Below are 18,661 nucleotides of genomic sequence, written 5' to 3' on the forward strand. Positions count from 1 at the left end.
GGTCACCTGCCCAGGGATGATTGTGATTCTACTTGTATATTCATTTTGGTTAGTTTATTCTTAAGTCTCCACAGTGAACACAGTTTTATGATGACAGAGATCATGATGTTAAAAAAATGAGAACATGGTCAATGAACAGTAGGTTTTAAATTCCACTTAAACACTGTGATCAGTTCATTGTTCATGAAGTCCTTCACCTAAATCCTCACCTACTCATGTGATGCATAATATAAAATGCGAGACAATTCTGAACAGGAGACATCATTTATTTTAAAATAAATTCAGGGCACAGTTATAAACCAAAGAAAGAAAAAAAAAAGTCAATACAGGTGAGGTTGCAAGGTGCAGGTGATAAAGCCTCTACTTCCAGAGCTTCTTGATAGACATGTTCTTCTCGCTGTCTTTCTGCATCACCTGAAAGTAAAGAACAGTGTACTTATAGTTTCATTCTAAATGTGTATGGAGAAGATAACTGAAGTTAACACTTACTAAACAATGTGCACAATTTGTCTAACTGGCTTTAAAAATTCAGTAAGAAGTAACAAAGTATAAAATAAGATGAATGTACCTTTGCAACAGCCATCTCAAAGTCTTCCTGGGTGACGTGGACCCTCCTCTCTCGCAGGGCATACATGCCGGCTTCTGTACAAACGCCCTGCGTGAAAAAATTTAACAATGACATATTTTGGATGGCGGCTAAAAAAAACACAGTGGTAAACAGTACAAATGTAAGGCGCAATACAGTGACTCTAGGTCCTGCCCTGATGTTTTTCACAACTTTATAATGCCAATTTAAGTTAACCATAAATGTTTTATGGTCCTAAGCAAAAAAAGGTCCCAAAGTCAGTGGCTAGTTGTCAGTCAGGGTTCACAGGGTGACAGGACTTGGCCAGACATCACGGTCAAGTGTAGCATATAACTAGAGGAAGCAGCTAGTTGCTGAAATGGGCAAGTTGTCAAACTACATGTTGGGATGGTAAAGACAGACACGGTCACAGGATATGGCCAGACACCCTGGTCAAGTTCAGATTGAGTTGTCATGGTAACAAATAGTTGTCATGGTAGCAAATGAGGTAGAGTCACAGGTAGTGGCCAGTCGTCAGGGTCAAGTTTAGGATGAACCTCGAAGAAACTTCTTTGATCAAATTTAGGTCAAGGCCACAGGGTCATGTTCAGGTTCAGGATGGAGCCACCGGAAGAGGCCAGTGGTTATAGTCAAGTTAAAGGCAGCAGTCAGTTCCTAATCGTCATGTTTAGGACACAACCCTAAAGAGGAGACAGTTATTACAGTACTATTCACACCAGAGCTGCAAGAGGAAATCAGTTCTGATGATCAATTTTAAGATAGAGCCTCAAACAATGGCCAGTCATGGAGTAAAAAAAAAACGAGATGGCATTCCATACATCAGGACTAAGCCACAGAAAAAGGCCAGCTGTGATGGACAAAGTCCAGGCAATATGGCCAACTCTATGACTAAGTTAGGGTTAGCTGGTTATCTGAAATGGGCAAGTTGTCAAACTACATGTTGGGATGGTCAAGTTCAGGGTGGACTAATGAGGGCATCTTAGCATTGCTTATTTAGCCTTAGTTTTTAAGCTTCTTTAAACTTCTTATTGTGAGGAACAATGCAGGTGGTCCGTAGAATAGAACTGATCAGACTCGAGTCCACTGTAGTACCACTGTATTTCCTGGTCTTACTGCTGAACTTACCTTAACCTCAGCACCTGATGCCCCTGGCATGAGCTCGGCGATTTTGCGCAGGTTGATGCCACGCGTCAGATTCATCTTGCGTGAGTGGATCTTCAGGATGTCCAGACGGGCCTGTTGAGAAAAAGGACAGTGAGCATTGTGGCTCTTTGCTGCTGTACACACTATGATGATAAGCATCAGATGAGCATCTGGTTAAGGTTTATGATAAAATGACAAGACCTCCTCATTGGGAGGGGGGAACTCGATTTTCCGGTCGATGCGGCCAGGCCGGAGAAGAGCCGAGTCGAGGATGTCTATGCGGTTGGTGGCCATGATGACCTGCAGGAGACAATCAAATGTCAGGAACTGTTACATTAATAATCAGCAACAATCGAACATCCAACAGTTTGGTAACTAGTTACTGCCAGCTCTAAAATTCTCACTGCACTGGTAATAATTAATCAGGATTCTCTGTGATGAATAATATTCATCCTGTACCTTGATGTTCTTGGTGGCCTCAAAGCCATCGAGCTGGTTAAGGAGCTCGAGCATGGTGCGCTGCACTTCACTGTCACCACCGGAGCCTCCCTCTAGACGCGAGGAGCCGATGGAGTCAATCTCATCCATGAAGATGATGGAGGGCGCATGCTCACGTGCCATCACAAACAGCTCACGCACCATTCGTGCACCTGCAAAACAGATTATAATTACGGAAACCCCACGCCAATATATTCTTTTATTATAAGTATATAAAGTGGCATATGATAATTACAGTGCAGTATGTATAACTAATGCTTTAGTTGGCTGTCCTCACCCTCTCCGATGAATTTCTGCACGAGCTCGGAGCCAGAGACACGGATGAATGTGCAGTCGGTGTGGTGAGCTACAGCTCGAGCTAGCAGTGTCTTCCCAGTGCCGGGAGGTCCGTACAACAGCACCCCCTACAGGTCAACATGAGCAGTATTACAGTCTGTTGTAATATGTGATGTATTAAAATACGAGTAGGGTTTGGCTCAACCCACCTTCGGTTGTGCGATTCCGAGGGCCTCGAAGAGCTCCGGGTGCTTGACGGGCAGCTCAATCACCTCCTTGATCTCTTTGATCTGCTTGTCCAGACCACCAATCATCTCATAGGTAGAATCTGGCACCTACAGGGCAGACAGAAAAAAAACAAACAAAAAAAACCCCCAACATTTTACTTTACTTTAAAACATTTTCTTTTACTTTATTTCATTTACACACACACACACACACACACACACACACACACACACACACACACACGCACGCACATGCGTACCTTCTCCACCATCATGAGTGACACCAGAGGGTCCACCTTGTTGGGGAGGATCTTGTGCAGCGTGTAGCTGTCATTACGCAGTGCCACCCGGCAGTTCGGAGTCACCTGCAGGAATTAGTTAATATTTTATATGACAGATCATCGAAAAAACAAGAAGCAATCTGGAAGTAACTAGACCAATATGAAACACTCACGTCATTAATGTCGATGTTCTTGTCGACGTCCACCACAAATTTCCCCTCAGGGTGAACCTACAGACACATGAGGAAACGAAAAGCAAAACATTTTGACCATGCATCAGCAGACAAAAAAGTTACTCATTAGTGTAGCTCCATTACTGCATGCAACTTACCTTTACCAGGACTTTTTTCTTGTCCATGGCTCGGACCACTTCGCCAACATAGGAGCCCTGTTCCTGCAGCAGCTGCAGCTCCTCACGAAGCAAACGTACTGCACAAAGACAAAGTCATATCAATCTTCTTCTACTTTTAGGTTGTTTTTTTTAAGGGGTCCTTTTTCAACACATCCATACATCTCCTCTTTGGCCTTCCTCTTGACCTTTTTACATCTCCAAAAGCCTTCTACCAATATAACCACTCTGTCTCCTCTGTTCATGTCCAAACACTCTCAATCTAGCCTTTCTGACCTTGTCCCCAAAAACAGCCAACCTGAGCTCATCCACATCTCTGCTACCTACATCTCTGCTACCTACATCTCATGTCTTTTCCTCACTGCTATGGTCTCTAACCCATACAGCAGAGCTGCTCTACTGTCTTTTACACCTTTCCTTTGATTCTCGCTGACACTCTTCTGTCACACAACACTCCTGACACTTTTCTCCATCCACTCCAACCCTCCTGTACTCATCTCTTCACCTCTTTTCCACACAGGATAGTTGACTAGAAATAAACTCCTGCACCTTCTTGACAAATATACACTTTTCTTAACCTAGCTTACACTACTCTTTCCCATAGCTTCATTGTGTGGCTCATCAATATAATACATCACCTGGGGCATCTTCTGACTCTCAAAAATCCTGTTGAATAATCTAGATAGAAACTCCACTGCAGTCTAGACACTTCCACAACTCCACAGGTATGTCACCTGACCAACAGCCTTTTTTCTCAGAGACTTCCTCACCTTATACTTTCTAATCTTTCCCATTTCTTAATATCTAAAATATTCACCTCTTTTTCTTGTCTTTCCCTCTCATTTTCCTCATTCATCAGCTCCTCAAAATACTCCCTCCACCTTCTCTGCACTCTCTCCTCACCTGTCAGAACCTTTCCATTTCTATCTTTAATCAACCTTATCTGTTGTACATCCTTCCTATCTCCATCATATCTATAAGTCCTTTTCGCCTTCCCTTGCATCTATCCTGGCATACAACTCATCGTACGCGTTCTGTTTGTCCTTTGCCACGGCCCTATTCGATTTCTCTTAATCATGTCTACTATCCAGTTCTTTTTTGCTAGCCTCTTCCTCTGAATGATGTCCTGTACTTCCTCAATCTACTACCATGTTTACTTATTTCCTTTTCCCCTTCCAGCGGACACACCGAACACCCTCCTACCTGTCTCCCTAATCACTTCTGCTGTAGTTTCCCAGTCATCTGGAAGCTCTTCCTGACCAACCTCAAGTCTGCTCTAATCCCTACTCTCTTTCATCTGGGAATACTCTCAATCACCACACTCCAGAATCTCTCCTTCTCGTCTAACTCACAGCCTACTTTTGGAGCACAACCAATGACGACGTTCAACGTTAACCCTTCTAACTTCAAACTGATCGCCCTTTCAGACACTCTTTTCACCTCTAAAACATTCCTCACAAACTCAATCTTCAGGATCATTCCTATCCCATTTCTCTTCCTATCCACGACATAACAGTTTGTATCCCCCTCCAATACTAAGTATTTTGCTCCTCTTCCACCTGGTCTCCTGCAAACACCGTACATTTACCTTCCTTCTTTCCATTATAGCTGCCAGCTCTCTACCTTTCCCTGTCATTGTACCAAAGTAAATGTTCCTATTCCCAGACCTATACTCATGCCTTTCCTCCTCTCTCTCTGCTTCTCTCCTTCTCTCAACCAACGGTAGCCCGATTTCTGCCAGCACCCTGTAGGCACCCTTCCTGACACAACCCTGTCTATTTATCTGGGCTTAGGACCGGCACAGAAACCACTGGCTTGTAACCCCTGTGACTAGATTCTCCACTAAACGTGTGTCAATAATGTTATACTGCATTTAAACATGTGAGGTTATATAAGGGTTTTAAAAGAAACGCTTGTGATTAGAGTCTACCTTTAGCATTAAGCTCATTTCTCTGGGCCTGCAGACGGCGAAGGTTCTGGCTCTTCTCATTGACAGTCAGCTACAAACCACAAAAAATAAATAAAAAAAAAATACAAAAAGATTTCAAGATTCATTACTCAAAAACTCTATTAACCTATGAAAATACTTAGTTTGCACAATTTGAGTAACACTAAGAAATACAAGTGTAAAATGTAAAAACTAAGCAGAATTTTATGCATCTGAAACAAAAGCAGATGAACCTGAATCAATTTAAAGGGTTTTTTGTGTAATGGACATCACTTAATCTTAAACTAACGAGAGAAGCCAGAATTCAAACAAGCACACAGTGATTATGATAATGAGTTTCGTGTCTTTTCACGGAGTCGGATCATTTACACGAGCCGCTATAGGTCAATAATTCGAGCCGACTCTTTCAAACATCCGAGCTAAATGAAAGGTCAGATGTTATAGAACGGACTCCTCTTTAATTCGATTGCACTACAACAATAGGTGCATTGATAAGATTTAAAACAAAAGCAAAAACAAACAAACAAAAAACCCCACATGGCTCATATGTACGAGCCGACTCACAAGATTCGTATAAAAGATCCGAATCAAAGAGTCGACTCGTTCGAAAATGACAAGACTAGTCTTACTTGTAACTCCTCGATTTTGGACAGGTAATACTGTCGGAGACCTGAGCCTCCTTTACTGTCCTCCAACTCCATCTAAAATAAATACACAGAAAAAGCAGAATCGATCAATAACTCATTGCACATCATCTAGAATAAATTTCTCTAAGCTACAGCAAACATTACAACTAACGACAGTACAACAACATTTATAAAACTACAATAACAAATAAATCCTGGTTAGTTTCCTGCTCTAAATGAAATAATTCGAAAAATAAAAACAAAAAACCGAACGCCGGCACTCACTACTAGCATTTTTCTTACATTAGCAAAGCTAATATCATTCTGTAATTCCTACCCGTTTTATATTAAGCCCCACCTCATGTGCGAGGATTGGCCTGTAGGTCATGCATAAAAAGTGGCTGTCCAATCATAAAACAAATCATAGAAAAACGATCAAATCCTACTAAGAAAGGCGGGACAAGTCAGAATACAGGTGGAGAAAAAAAAAACGCTTTTAGCTAGTAATAACAATGAGACAGCAAAGTGAAATCTATTTAAAGATTTTTAAAACCCTATAAATACGACTTCTCTCCTTTTGTTACACGACACATATATACGCGAATGTCTTTCGGTCGAATATAATGCAGAATAACATATAAATTACTACAAGGAAACTGCGATTTGTTTCATTTGGAGGAATCTTAACTTACATGGTCGACTCCGTCAAGCGCCATCTTGAAACCTAATGACCATATCCACTGGATTATGACGTATTTCCGGTCTCTGTCGTATTAAATGTCCCAATTTCCTCTTAAAAGTAAGAAAAAATATTGTATATTATAGAGTACTTAACAGTAATAATAAGTACAAAAAAAATCCCAGAATCCTTAAATGAATTAAAAAAATATATACATTTTTTTATTTGTCACTTACAGGAAACCACTTAAATTAATTTGCTTACTCATTCTTGTACTACTTTTGTTTTTGTACAATTTTCTGATTACTATAACTTAAGGTATATTTTATATTACTATATCTATAGGTCCAGCCCCCAGAAAGGGGTGTGTCTTGATCTACAGTATCCCTATATAGCTGCTATCAGGTGTGTTTAGAATCATAGTGATGTGTAAATCATTCATGCACGTCAACATGGCATCATGTTCCTGTTTCGAAAGGAAAAGCATCAATATACAGAATCAGACCAACACGGTTTGGGACGCCCCTCCAAATTATTGAATTTGGGTGTTCTAATCTCTTACATGGCGACAGATGTATCAAATCAAGCACCTAGGCATGCAGACTGCTTCTACAAATATTTGTGAAAGAATAGGTTGCTATTATAGGGAGCTCAGGGAGTTCAAGTGTGGTACTGTGATAGCTTGCCACTTGTGCAATTTGTCCACTCGTGACATTTCCTCATTACTAAATATTATAAGAGTAAGAATGGTTGGCTGCTTAGTATCAGATGTTTTTCAGATGTGATAAGGAATTATATGTTCATAGTGGCCTTTTAACTTCTATGTGACTGCTGTTTACTGTACTTAGTCTTTGTTGTTCTGTGTAACATGCCTACATGCATGTTTGTATGTAATTATTATTCTTCTTAAAAATTTATTAATTTGTATTTTGTGTTTTATGATACTTGCCTTAGGACAACGGATGAAATTTAGCTATTGTGCTAATTCTGGCATATTTACACTGATGCTTATTGCTGATTTGTTGATTAATGTGCACTGTCCTAATTCAAACAAACAAACAAACAAACAAATAAATAAGCTAGTTGTGTAAAATCATATGCTGACACAGAAGAACAGTGTATCAGTTTGGCCAGAGAGCAGCTGTCTCCATCAATCACTCAAGGCATTCCACATAGTGAGGTGTGTGTGTGTGTGTGTGTGTGTGTGCTCTCCCTTTTATAGCAGTCTGTAAGTATATTAGGATTCCCACAGGCCAGACAAGATCCTTTCATATGAAAACTATGTAAACTATTTTGAAAGAAGAGCATTGATGCCTTTGTTAAGGCCAAGCATTTTATTGTCCAAAAAAAAAAAAAAAAAAAAAAAATTACAAAGGAAGTTTTAAAAAGTGTAAAAAAAAGTACAGAAGTCAAACACTACAAAATAGAAGATTTTTTTTGTCATACAAAAATCTTTTTTTTAAATTCAACGGTATAAAAAAAGAAAAAGAGTAAATCATAAAAACAATGGCACATTTAATACAGGAAGTTATACTAACTGTAATAGTCACAGACCAGTAAAAGAAAGAATAATGGCTGCTTTATACTTTAAGGAATCTTTTGGGGCAAAATTCAAATTTCTACACCTTTTTCCACACAACTCTATTAGTGATCAGCCAAAATGTGTAACTAAAGAACTTTCATTTTAATGAAAAAGCTTCTAAAGCCACGGCAACAAGCAGTCAGACATCACTACTGGAGACCAACTTCAAACGTACATAAAGTTCACAATACATTTTTATTGCTTATTTGTCATTTAAATGCCTAAAGCAAATTCATTAGAAATATAGCAGGAAGGTTTTATTCCCTGTAAACATGGTTGGTGGTTTTCTCAGTCAAAAGCTCCACTTTCTGCATCACAATTTGCTTTTCTATGTACTGTTATTCTCTGCACATTCTATGCATCTGTATCTCATCTCTCACTTGCTAAATGAACACCAAGTCCCCTAAGTAAATGTCCCCTGCATTTAGAGAAATACTTATCAAAATTATACTTTGTGATTCGCATTAAGTAACGTAATATTCAAGTAACACAATGATCATTTTGGACCTCTGACTCCACTCTGCTGAAATAACACCATTAATTCTTAATTTTAAAATCATTCTTTTTAAAAATACTGAACGTCATTTAATAAGCTAATTATGGGCGGTTGTGTTATCTTTGTGAATGGATGATTTTATTTGGGCTAGCTGAATAGAAAATAAATGTGCTAAATATGTAGTTAGCGTCCTTGATAAATATGACCTACATAAACAAAACAGCTTGTGAGGTTCAACATCATGATAGCAACAACAAAAAGATTAGAACAATTTGTTGCATTTGAGGAAACGTCTCAGCTGATCGACTTGTGTTTAAAATAAGTGTAGAAATTTGAGCTCAGCCCAAATTGTCCCGTTAAAATATCCACGTTCGCTCAATTCTCTCTCCTCCGTCGAAATTTATACACTCTTATATACGGAATGTAAGAAGCAAAAACCAGAGCAAATTCACTTGAAACAAAGCGCACAGTATGGCTTTAATATGGCTGTCATCTGGCTTGTTACCACGGCAACAAGCTGGTAGGATAAAACCTGCTCAGGAGAAGCGTATTTAACAGAAAGACTTAATACAGTTTAGTGAATTGTTTCCACGCTTTGGTTTGTATGGATAAGGATACGGCTTAAACAGACAGCTTACGCCTGCATTTTAAAGGAAGTGTTAGATTGTAAGATATACAGTGCTGTGTGTAAGTATTCACCTCCAATCCCCTTTTCACATTGTGTATAACGGATATGGACTTTGTGCTAGTTTTTGTAAACTCTTGACACAGAATCCTAATAATGTCTGCCAAGTTATTTACCAATGAAAAGACGAGCTCCAGTACAATGTAATCCTGGAAAAGGATAAAAGGTCCGGTTGTATTTATTATATAAATCACACACCCCACGACTTTTTGTGGGAACACACCAGGTGGTGGTAGAATCATGTTTTAGGGAGGCTTTTTTCTGAGCAAGGGTCATTGAGCTTCTCAGAGCAAAAAGATGGATTTAAATATAAATGGCAACAATTTATATTGTACAATATTACACAAACTATTTCCATATTCAGTGCAATTTCTGGTGAAGATATAGGACAATCCTACTTAAGTTTGTTTTATTTCCATGACGTTATGTGGAAAAGTCCATGTTGGGGTGAGGCACTGCATTTCCTTAGGCATTTGCCAGATTAATCACAAGATGCACGCTTTTTCGGGATGAGTAAAACCAAAATGTGGTAACTGTATTCACTGTTAAAGGAACTTTACAAAGCAAACAGAACTCAGATACCCTGACTCTGGTTTAGTACCACAGTAAAATTAAATATTGTGCAGAAGAAAAACTGAGAAGTTTTAATTGGCTTCATGTCTCCTCCATCCCATTCTCTGCATCCAGTCAGTCAGTCTGGTGCATGTGAGTCGGCTCGGACACACGAATCTGTCTCTCGAGTAGAATGATCAGGATTAGACTGGACACATCTGATCTTGGAGGTTTTAAAGCATCACCAGAGAACAGGAATCGGATTCCTTCTTTACCACTAAGGCGATCTGACATCAGTTAAAAATGGCTTACACTCCTACCTGCTGTTTATAAACACGGCTGTGTTCCGTTACCATTACAACTGGCAGAACGGCACGTACATACACACACACACACATACCTGTATAAAATGCTGCCTTCCATTTTATCTTGTTGGCAAAAGGAAGAAATAAGGCAGATATGGCTTGGAAACTTGTTAGAAACAAATTCACACTCGAGGTCCAAACTTCATAATTTGCTAAAATTGCAATACCAAAAGACAAGGCAATTAGAAAAATGCTTTCGAACATGAAACAATTGCAATGGCAACGAATCCGTGACCTGAGGAAATCGTTACATTTTAAGAAGACAAAAAAAAAAAAAAATTAAGTTTGCATAATATGAAGACTTGCAGCATTTCTTCAGCATGCCTTCTTAAGACGCTGTTATTCCTCTGGGGTTTAGGTGAGGCGGATCCCGAGTACCTGCTCCAGCTCCTGTCTCCTCTGCTGCACCTGAGAACCACCAAGACAAGCTGACTGATTTCTGGAAGGAGTCACCAGTGTGAACGATTTGTAACAGTCACAGGTAAAGCTGCATAATCTCCAAACAAGTTTGACATGTTTTTATCTTCTCACATCATGTGTTTAAAGAGTATTTTTTAAGTAAATAATCTATAAACCTTTAAAGGAGCTGTTTGTAATTTTTCAAGCTCACCACTGTTTACAAGGTGAAGTGCAATGAAAACATCCACAAGCTGCTGTTTACTCGGCTGCAATGGCACATGACTTGTGTTTAAAAGTTAAAAGAGGTGGAGTTATACAGGCAAGGCCAAATATATGCCCTGGAGAGGGGAACGAAATTAATAAAATCTTCGAAACAGCCTCCTGAAACTGGTTTATTACAAGGCAGGGAGATTATTGTGACTTGCAGGGATTTCTTTTAAATATGATTATTGCAGGCCCACGAAGCCTTTTCAACTATACGAGACCTCATGTTTCATTTTATTTTAAGTTGAAACTCTTAATTTCCAGTGATAAAAAGTCAAGTTGTCTTTTTCCTTCCAGTAATGTTTGAAATACTATTATACTATTTAAGTATAAATTAGCAGCCATGGCTACATGGGGAAGAGTTGATCGATGTCAGAACACATACCTTGGAGAATACGTAGCGGCCCACAGCCTCCTGGATCCAGGGAGCCTGGTAGAACTCGGTCCTCCTCTCCTCCTCTGTGTTCCCAGCAGTGTCTGTCATCAGCTGAATCAGACAACACACACACACGAGTTGGACCAAATGGCTTTTTAATGAAAACCAGTAGTGAAGCTCAAATGCTGAGTAACTCCAAGCTCTTGGCTCGACATTTCGAATTTTCAAAAATATTGGTGTCTCCATAACACCGCTGCTACAGCCAAATGCCACGTGACCTTAATTATCGCCATAGCGAGAATATTACAACATAGTGCTTCAGCAAATTCATTTTGCTTCTGAAATTTCGATTCAGTTGCTTTTGAGCTAGAACACTCTGGCTATCTTCACAATACTTTTAGCTTTCCCCATCAGTACCTTCTCCTACACGAGTACAGCATTATAAGGACACTGGAGACTCCATTCATACATGTTTAACATGATTTACTTTGTAAAACAACCCAAATTTAAACCGGGTTATTTTTAGTCCTGGATTATGTGAATGTGTCAAAACAAGTAGAATACAATGAGCCATTCATACTCTTATCCGAGCCGTGTGGTTATATGTAAATAACCCAGGTACAAGGTACACGCTGTGGGGCAAGTTAATTGAACTGAATGTTGTTGGTGGATTAATACAGTGTTTGACAGGGGGATTGTGGGTACCTTAAGGTCTCGGCTCTGAGACTTGAGCCAGTCCTGGATAAAGTCCTGAGGGTTGTTGCTGAAGCTCAGCATAAAGTCTCGCTGCGTTTTCAGCTGGTTTATTGACTCAATGGTCTCATGGATCTGATGAGCAACAGGAACAAATATTAAAAACAAACTATATTTATCAGGGCTCTGATAATTCACATCAACGACTGTTTACACACACACACAGTCACCGACAAACACACACAGTGGGGTCACAGACACACACACACGCATGCACACAGTAGGGTCACAGACAGACACACCATCACACACCCCCACACACCTTCATCTCCAGGGCTGCAATTTCCTGCTGGTTGGTGGTGGAAGAGAGAAAGCTGCTCATCTGGCTCTTCAGCGGATCGTCCACCTCTACATCAATGTCGAAGCATGCAGTCTTCTTCTGGTCGTTTGGGTCCACGCTGTCCACAAGCAGGGACAAGACTTTTTTATTTATAAAACGCAGTGAGATGTGAGATTTGATGCAAAAGCAGCATGCATACACACCTGATGATGTGGTTAATGACAATGGGGTCTGGGTGCTGTAGGAGTCCCGCCAGCTTCATGGGGATCTCTGAGAACCTCATTCGGTGGCAGGCGAAGATCTGAAATGAGACACAGGAGTGTTGGACTCTGCACTGGCCACTAGACCTCGGGTGGACGTTACACTACACATACCTGTCTGAAGTAGCGGTTGCAGTTTATAAATTCTTTCTCATGACAGTCCTGCAGCTTGTTGTTCTTGATGTAGAGCCAGAGCGCCTGCATGATGCTGGCTCGGGTCTGAGTGTGAACGCCCAGGAGCCGCGCTAACCGCGGGTCCAGCTTGTACTGTGGTGGCTTTGACGAGGAACGAAAGAAAAATCAATGTTAACACATTACATTAGCCCTGATGCATGGCATACATATGCCACTTTGAGTGCTGGTTCAGAGCCAGAACTTAATTTAAAAGCAGTTCTTTCTTTTTCGACACCCAAAGCACCGGCTCTGATCCAGGAAAAGTGGTTCTTAAGTAGCACCAAAACGTTGCTGGTCTAGACTTAAGAACCGCTTGCTTCAGGGGCTGGGTTACTGTGACCGACAAGACTAGCGCCATTTTTAAATCAGGATTCACCACGTTTGGGTGCCAATGTAGGTTTGCAAAGCCATGAGCATTAATAGTACAGAAACATATGCCATTGTTAATGTGTTTGCGGCTGCTGTGCTAACGTCGCTGTATAACGTTGTATACAGTGATGCAAGACTTGGCTCTTTGAAGGCTCGCCAGTGGAACCAACTTCAGCACTAGCTCTGAACCAGTACTCGGTTCTTTCTGGTGGAAAAGGGGGCAACAGTAAAGCAGATTTAGTTTTGTAAAAGTACTGGCAGTGTTACCTGGTGGTCCAGCATGAGCAGCAGTGTGCATTTCACGCTCACGTCTCCGGGCCGCTTAACCTGAAAGCCGTCCGTCTCCTGAGTGGTCGGCATCCTATGCCACTGACAACACAAACACACACACACACTTCCCTGATGAGCTTCCCATCTTCTATTAATATTTCCTCATTTTGGTTTAATTCCTGTTTCCCTGATGATCAGTTTAACTGCAATATTTTAAAAATAGTTTTATCACGGTAGAATATTTGTAGATTTATTTAAAAAAAAAATACACAGTAATTAAAAATTATGTATCATTTTAAATTGATTTAGCTAGACATTTAAACTACTTGCCCATGGTAATTTTTAAAGTATTTATTTTACTCATAGCATTATTTATATAAATTTATTTACAATTTCTCTAAACATACCTACAGTATTTTTGTATATATTTACAAAAGTGCAATACTTAATATTTACTAACCCATTATTATTACTCAGAAATACCTAGTTACACAAAATGTATTTATTTTTTAAACATTATGTCTTCAGTATTCAACTTGATTTTATAAAGCATTTGTAATGCTGTGTGTATTCCTAGTATTTAAATAAAAAAAGTTTATTGAAAATCAAGATTAAAAGTATTGGCACTTTTACTGTGTTTGCCTCGCATGCCACCATTAAGAAAAGATTTGCACTTTTACATTTAAAACAAACTCACTGTGCCTTAAAATTGGTTTTACTGCTTTACCTCCACCAAGTGGTTGTCTGGACCATACAGCTCCTTATCCAGCTCAATGACAAGACTTTTAAAAAAGGAAGAAAACTTTCTTTTCTGTTTCCCAGGCTATGGAGAGAGAGAGAGAGAGAGAGAGAGAGAGAGGGAGGAGGGGAGAGAGAGAAACCGTTAGTTCTTATGTTCTTCATTAGCAGACTGATGTTGCATTATTTGGGCCTACACACACACACACACACACACACACCCCTTCCAGCAATTGCGAAACCATTCCCCTCCTTTCAGCTTTCACCACTCTAATGCCGTCTTAACCACTGAAGCAGCGAGACAATAAGAGAGAAGCAAGCAGAACAGAAAAGCAGTTTTTTTCTTAAGGCAGCTGTGTGTGTGTGTATCATTTCATGCCCACATGTTGCACACACAGTTTCAGTTCTTCTTAACCCCTGTGAAAGCCTTTGAGCCAGGGCGTAGTCATCATGGGAGATTTCCACAGCACATTTGCTTGTGCGAGTTGGCCGAAGGCACAGCGCGAGATGAGATGAAGAACAGCCACAGAACAGTCATTACAAGTCCTTGTTTGACTTTTCACTGCTACATTTCGATTGTGATGCTTCATGGCGACTGCTAACTCCCTGCTAGTTACCTTTCTATTCCCTCATAATATTAACAAAAACATTTGCTGTTCAAGGAAGAAAAGCACAACCAGCAGCAGCAGCAGCAGATAAGCAACATAGCTAAATTAGCGGACTGTAGCAGGTCTCACTGGTGTTACACACTTGCCTGTTTGTTATAAAATTAGCTACATTTTAAAATGGCAACATCTGTGAGCCAACATGTTAATCACACTCAAGCTACAAAACAAGGTTAGATGTATCCTGAGTATAAGCTGGCTAACAACAGAATGATTTAGACGGATGGCAAAGGACACAGCAATGACAAAAACAATACAGAACTGTCCACGACGTCAACATTTACCCAAGATGTGACATTAAATTACTGGAAAAACACAAACACCCAAAATGCCACTGTAATTACTTTTGGCATCAACTAACTGAAGATGACGATTTACTAAGTTGGTACATGACAACGGAAACACAATGTGACCATGAAAACCGGACAGAAGTAAAGATTCCGGAACAACATTTTCTTTAGAGGTCATGATAAATTATGAAGAAAACCCTCGCAAGGACCAAAATTACACTAAAGTTGCATGTAGCATGAACCACTAATGAGAACAGTACATGTTTATTTTAACACGCTTGTTCCAACCGGACACATCTAGACTAACAGCCCCATAACTTACATCCTCCAGGAGTTTGCCCTCCACTCTAAGCTCCCATGATGCCACTTTCTCAGACTCTTCCCCCTCAGGTTTGGCAGGTGTGCAGGTGTTTGAGATGTAGATCCTCAGCTTGCGCTTTTGCTTTAGAGACCAAAAATAAATGAAAGTTTATTTTTTATGTACAATTTTAAGATTCAAAACCTTAACCTCTCCAGTTTTACCCAGAATTATGGAACTGCACACTACTCTGATCCACATACACACTCACACAGCTTTTTGGTGTTACCGTGATAGGCTTCTTGATGGCCTCCTGAATCTCCATACGCTTGCGAGCAATGGTCTGGTCCAGCTTCCTCTCAAAAGCCAGAAGGTCCATGTAAGCCTGAGACTCAGGAACCAGGTCCCGGATCTGCACCAAACAAAACAGTGAGAACACTTAACCACCAGGTGGTGATGAACACTAACACACGCACTCAGTATTGGCCTTAGCTAAAACTCACTCTCTGGGGTAGAACTTTGTCAGCCATTTTGCGTCGTTTCAGCCTAAAACAAGACAAAAACATCATGTGATGAGTGAGGCTATTGGATATTCAGAATGTACATAATAATAATGACATGACAGTGGTGTGTTGAAGCAGAGAAAACCCCAAGGTTGATTATTTTCCTATAATAGCATGCCCTATAGTGTTTGATTTCTCTTATTATTCATTGTGTTATAGAAAACTGGAGAAACAGCAGGCTTGTGGTACTCACCCTCTCCGAGGTCCCATTACCGCCCCTGCTTGCTGCTGAAGGAGTCTCTTGCGTGCCGGGTCCATCGCGGTCTGGGGCATGCCGGGTCGAACGGTCATGGAGCTGCTGTATGATGGCCCGGGCATCGGAGAACCCATGCCGCCCATTGGCATGGTACGGCCAGGAGGGACACCAGGACGCTGAACACACACACACACACACACACAAAATGAACATGTGTAATAAAGATACACTCCAAGATAATCTGAGTATCCTGATTCACACCGGAGTCACATCGCATGTGTCTCACCTGCCTTTCCGCATGAGATAAAAATCAATCTTGGTAAGAGTGTCTGCCAAATTCCATAAATGTAATGAATGAAATACTACAAAACAATACTGAATGAAATAAGGCAAGCAGGAGAAATCTGCTAATAACCACACCCCCTCCAGTCCACACCTCACTTTTTAGCCAGACCCTTTGAATAAATGCCTCTTTGTGGGTGACACACACTGGTAGAAAGGATTATATAACCACAAACAAGAACAATTTATCGCCAAAAAGCACACCAAGTACAGCTCACATTGTGCTTTTTGTTATTCCCTGTTCTGCCAGCTGGAATAACAAAATTGTTCCCCCACAAACACGACAAGCAGGTTAGTCATTAATCGGTGTGTATTTGTGTTTACTTTCTATCCCCAAGGGCATATGGCTGTTCCTCTTTTCACTAGTCCACCTCACAAAGAGAATCAATAATATAAAACAAGAGCAGGCAGATCCTACATTTAACTTACATTTGTTTGGCAACACAGCAGCATTGACACCATTGCCAGGTTTGTGGCTTTCACAATACATAAGTCTTCTCTTGCTGTGCCACAAAACTAGACTATAGTGCTATACTGTAAAAAAAAGGGCTGCAATAGAATTCCTTATTCCTGAGATTAAATCCATATACACTGTATTGGACAAAACAAATGGAAAGTGTAAGTGAAGACAACAGAGCTGTGATGGATTTGCTCAAAGAGTCAGTACTCGAAAGACTGGGAAAAGGAACGTCCATAGTAGATGATGACAAATTGAAATTTTTTTACATTGTTTTTTTTTAAATAAAATATTTAAAAGCCAGTGTGCACTGAAGTGACCTTGCTGTTTCAGTATCTGAACCTAGTCGACTAGATTCAGGTCTTTTTCTGACAACCTTCTCAAACAACATGAAGGACTCAATAAAAAAAAAAAAAAGAAGATCTCAGGTGGGAATCGGATGGACTTTATACTATTAAACAAGATGAAAGATATAAATGAACTAAAGCACATCACAGGCATGTGCTCAGCGTTTTTGGCATGATGTTAATTAGTGCCATTTGGACTATATTATTTGTTAAAAGTGTAGAATGCTCAATTTCGATGCCTGAATTAGGGAATTGCATTTGACTACGTTTTAAGTTTAAAACCTGCATAAATATTTGACCTCAATAACTCCTTAACTCATTAGACACCAGTGGTGTTGTTGAGACTTTTTCATACCACGTGACCCAAAAATTATGACATGATGCAAAAAAAAAAAAAATAGATAAAAATAAAATAACGGACGAGGTTTTAAAACAACGTAACATTTATTTTTATGTACTTTCTAATAATATTTTACAATAAAAACATCCGTTTTGTAGAGCATTGTTCTCAGATATGCCACATTACGAGGCCGTAATCCAAACGCCTCCTTGTTTAACACTTGGGGGCCTATAAAGTGTTCTGAAAGTATTATTTCACACCCTAGATAGTGCACCGATGTAGGGAGCACGGAGCCGTATTGGGACACCACCCGCACTTAAACGCGGAAGTTAGACTGAGCGCTAGCAGACAAGAGTTTTAAAATTCTCTCGATATATTTCAGACCCCGAATCACCGACACGTATAAAAGTGCTGTGAAAAAATATATCTATATTTAATGACTGCGAACTTTGCGTTGTTTACTTCACCAATTTTACTTGTTAGCAATTTAGCTTAGCTTTAGCCATGTTTACTAGGAAACGGTTATATTTTCTTTTAATATTTTTTTTATAAACAAAAGCACTACGTTGGTAAACAATGGAGAATAACATTAAATGCCAAAAAATATATATCTGAAAAAAAAACCTGAAGCTAATATGTTGATAACAAGGCTGTTTACCGGATACTGGTTAACTGGGTTCGGCATTGCTCGGTAGGCCGGATTCATGGCTGCCATCCGCGGGTGGCCAGGAGAGTTCATACCGGAGTTCATCACCGGGGCGCCCGGTGTTGCAGGGAACGCCGCTCTGGACGCCATCTGTGGTACTCAAGAGTGCCAAGAAGACGTTCTTCTAATAGTAAATGTTTTATACACACGTATAAAAAACAAAACACCAAACTAATTTCCCGATTCCGAAAGCATTCGTCGATCTCCGTGTATCATCTCTACTTTCCCTGAAGCGTCTTGTCAAACCGTCTCTCCCCCTCATTCCTGCCGCAACGATTGGT

At 40.1% G+C, this 18,661-nt stretch overlaps 2 protein-coding genes across 6 annotated transcripts; both read right to left on the reverse strand.

Annotated features, from left to right (window-relative positions):
- Positions 1-250: 250 nt before the first annotated feature.
- Positions 251-6,714, reverse strand: psmc5 (proteasome 26S subunit, ATPase 5). Of its 2 annotated transcripts, none has more exons than XM_027176868.2 (13): positions 6,627-6,714; positions 5,938-6,009; positions 5,291-5,360; positions 3,343-3,440; positions 3,185-3,241; positions 2,991-3,095; positions 2,713-2,838; positions 2,505-2,631; positions 2,189-2,379; positions 1,931-2,029; positions 1,712-1,822; positions 569-655; positions 251-414 (listed from the first exon to the last, which is right to left on the reverse strand). In XM_027176868.2, exons 1-13 carry the CDS (start codon positions 6,648-6,650, stop codon positions 361-363), a joined length of 1,221 nt encoding a protein of 406 aa, XP_027032669.1. In that variant the 5' UTR covers positions 6,651-6,714; the 3' UTR covers positions 251-360. The 2 variants fall into 2 exon arrangements, with proteins under 2 accessions (XP_027032669.1, XP_027032667.1); XM_027176866.2 differs by lacking the exon at positions 6,627-6,714 and adding an exon at positions 6,272-6,290.
- Positions 6,715-8,146: 1,432 nt separating this feature from the next.
- smarcd2 (SWI/SNF related, matrix associated, actin dependent regulator of chromatin, subfamily d, member 2) lies at positions 8,147-18,661 on the reverse strand. Of its 4 annotated transcripts, none has more exons than XM_047817371.1 (13): positions 18,333-18,661; positions 16,186-16,364; positions 15,933-15,975; positions 15,701-15,841; positions 15,454-15,573; positions 14,166-14,261; positions 13,436-13,537; positions 12,740-12,901; positions 12,569-12,666; positions 12,348-12,483; positions 12,038-12,160; positions 11,342-11,443; positions 8,147-10,732 (listed from the first exon to the last, which is right to left on the reverse strand). In XM_047817371.1, the coding sequence occupies exons 1-13, from the start codon at positions 18,468-18,470 to the stop codon at positions 10,622-10,624; spliced, it is 1,551 nt and encodes a 516-aa protein (XP_047673327.1). In that variant the 5' UTR covers positions 18,471-18,661; the 3' UTR covers positions 8,147-10,621. The 4 variants fall into 4 exon arrangements, with proteins under 4 accessions (XP_047673327.1, XP_047673328.1, XP_027032665.1 ...); XM_047817372.1 differs by having other exon boundaries at positions 15,719-15,841; positions 18,333-18,660; XM_027176864.2 differs by having other exon boundaries at positions 8,147-10,701; positions 18,333-18,660.

The sequence above is a fragment of the Tachysurus fulvidraco genome, chromosome 8 (assembly GCF_022655615.1).
Source record: "Tachysurus fulvidraco isolate hzauxx_2018 chromosome 8, HZAU_PFXX_2.0, whole genome shotgun sequence".
NCBI classification, from domain to species: Eukaryota; Metazoa; Chordata; class Actinopteri; order Siluriformes; family Bagridae; genus Tachysurus; species Tachysurus fulvidraco.

Bases quoted from the DNA above. Each gene is read 5' to 3' on its own strand.
- psmc5 (XM_027176868.2), bottom strand. From the start codon at position 6,650: ATGGCGCTTGACGGAGTCGACCAT. The intron at 3,441-5,290 runs GTAGACTCTAAT...GTCTTTGTGCAG, and splicing joins AAATGAGCTTAATGCTAAAG to TACGTTTGCTTCGTGAGGAG. The intron at 415-568 runs GTACATTCATCT...CTTTACTTTCAG, and splicing joins TTGAGATGGCTGTTGCAAAG to GTGATGCAGAAAGACAGCGA.
- smarcd2 (XM_047817371.1), bottom strand. From the start codon at position 18,470: ATGGCGTCCAGAGCGGCGTTCCCTGCAACACCGGGCGCCCCGGTGATG. The intron at 15,574-15,700 runs GTGAGTGTGTAT...TGGTCTCTAAAG, and splicing joins CGGTAACACCAAAAAGCTGT to CAAAAGCGCAAGCTGAGGAT. The intron at 12,161-12,347 runs GTGTGTGGGGGT...GTTGCTCATCAG, and splicing joins TTGCAGCCCTGGAGATGAAG to ATCCATGAGACCATTGAGTC.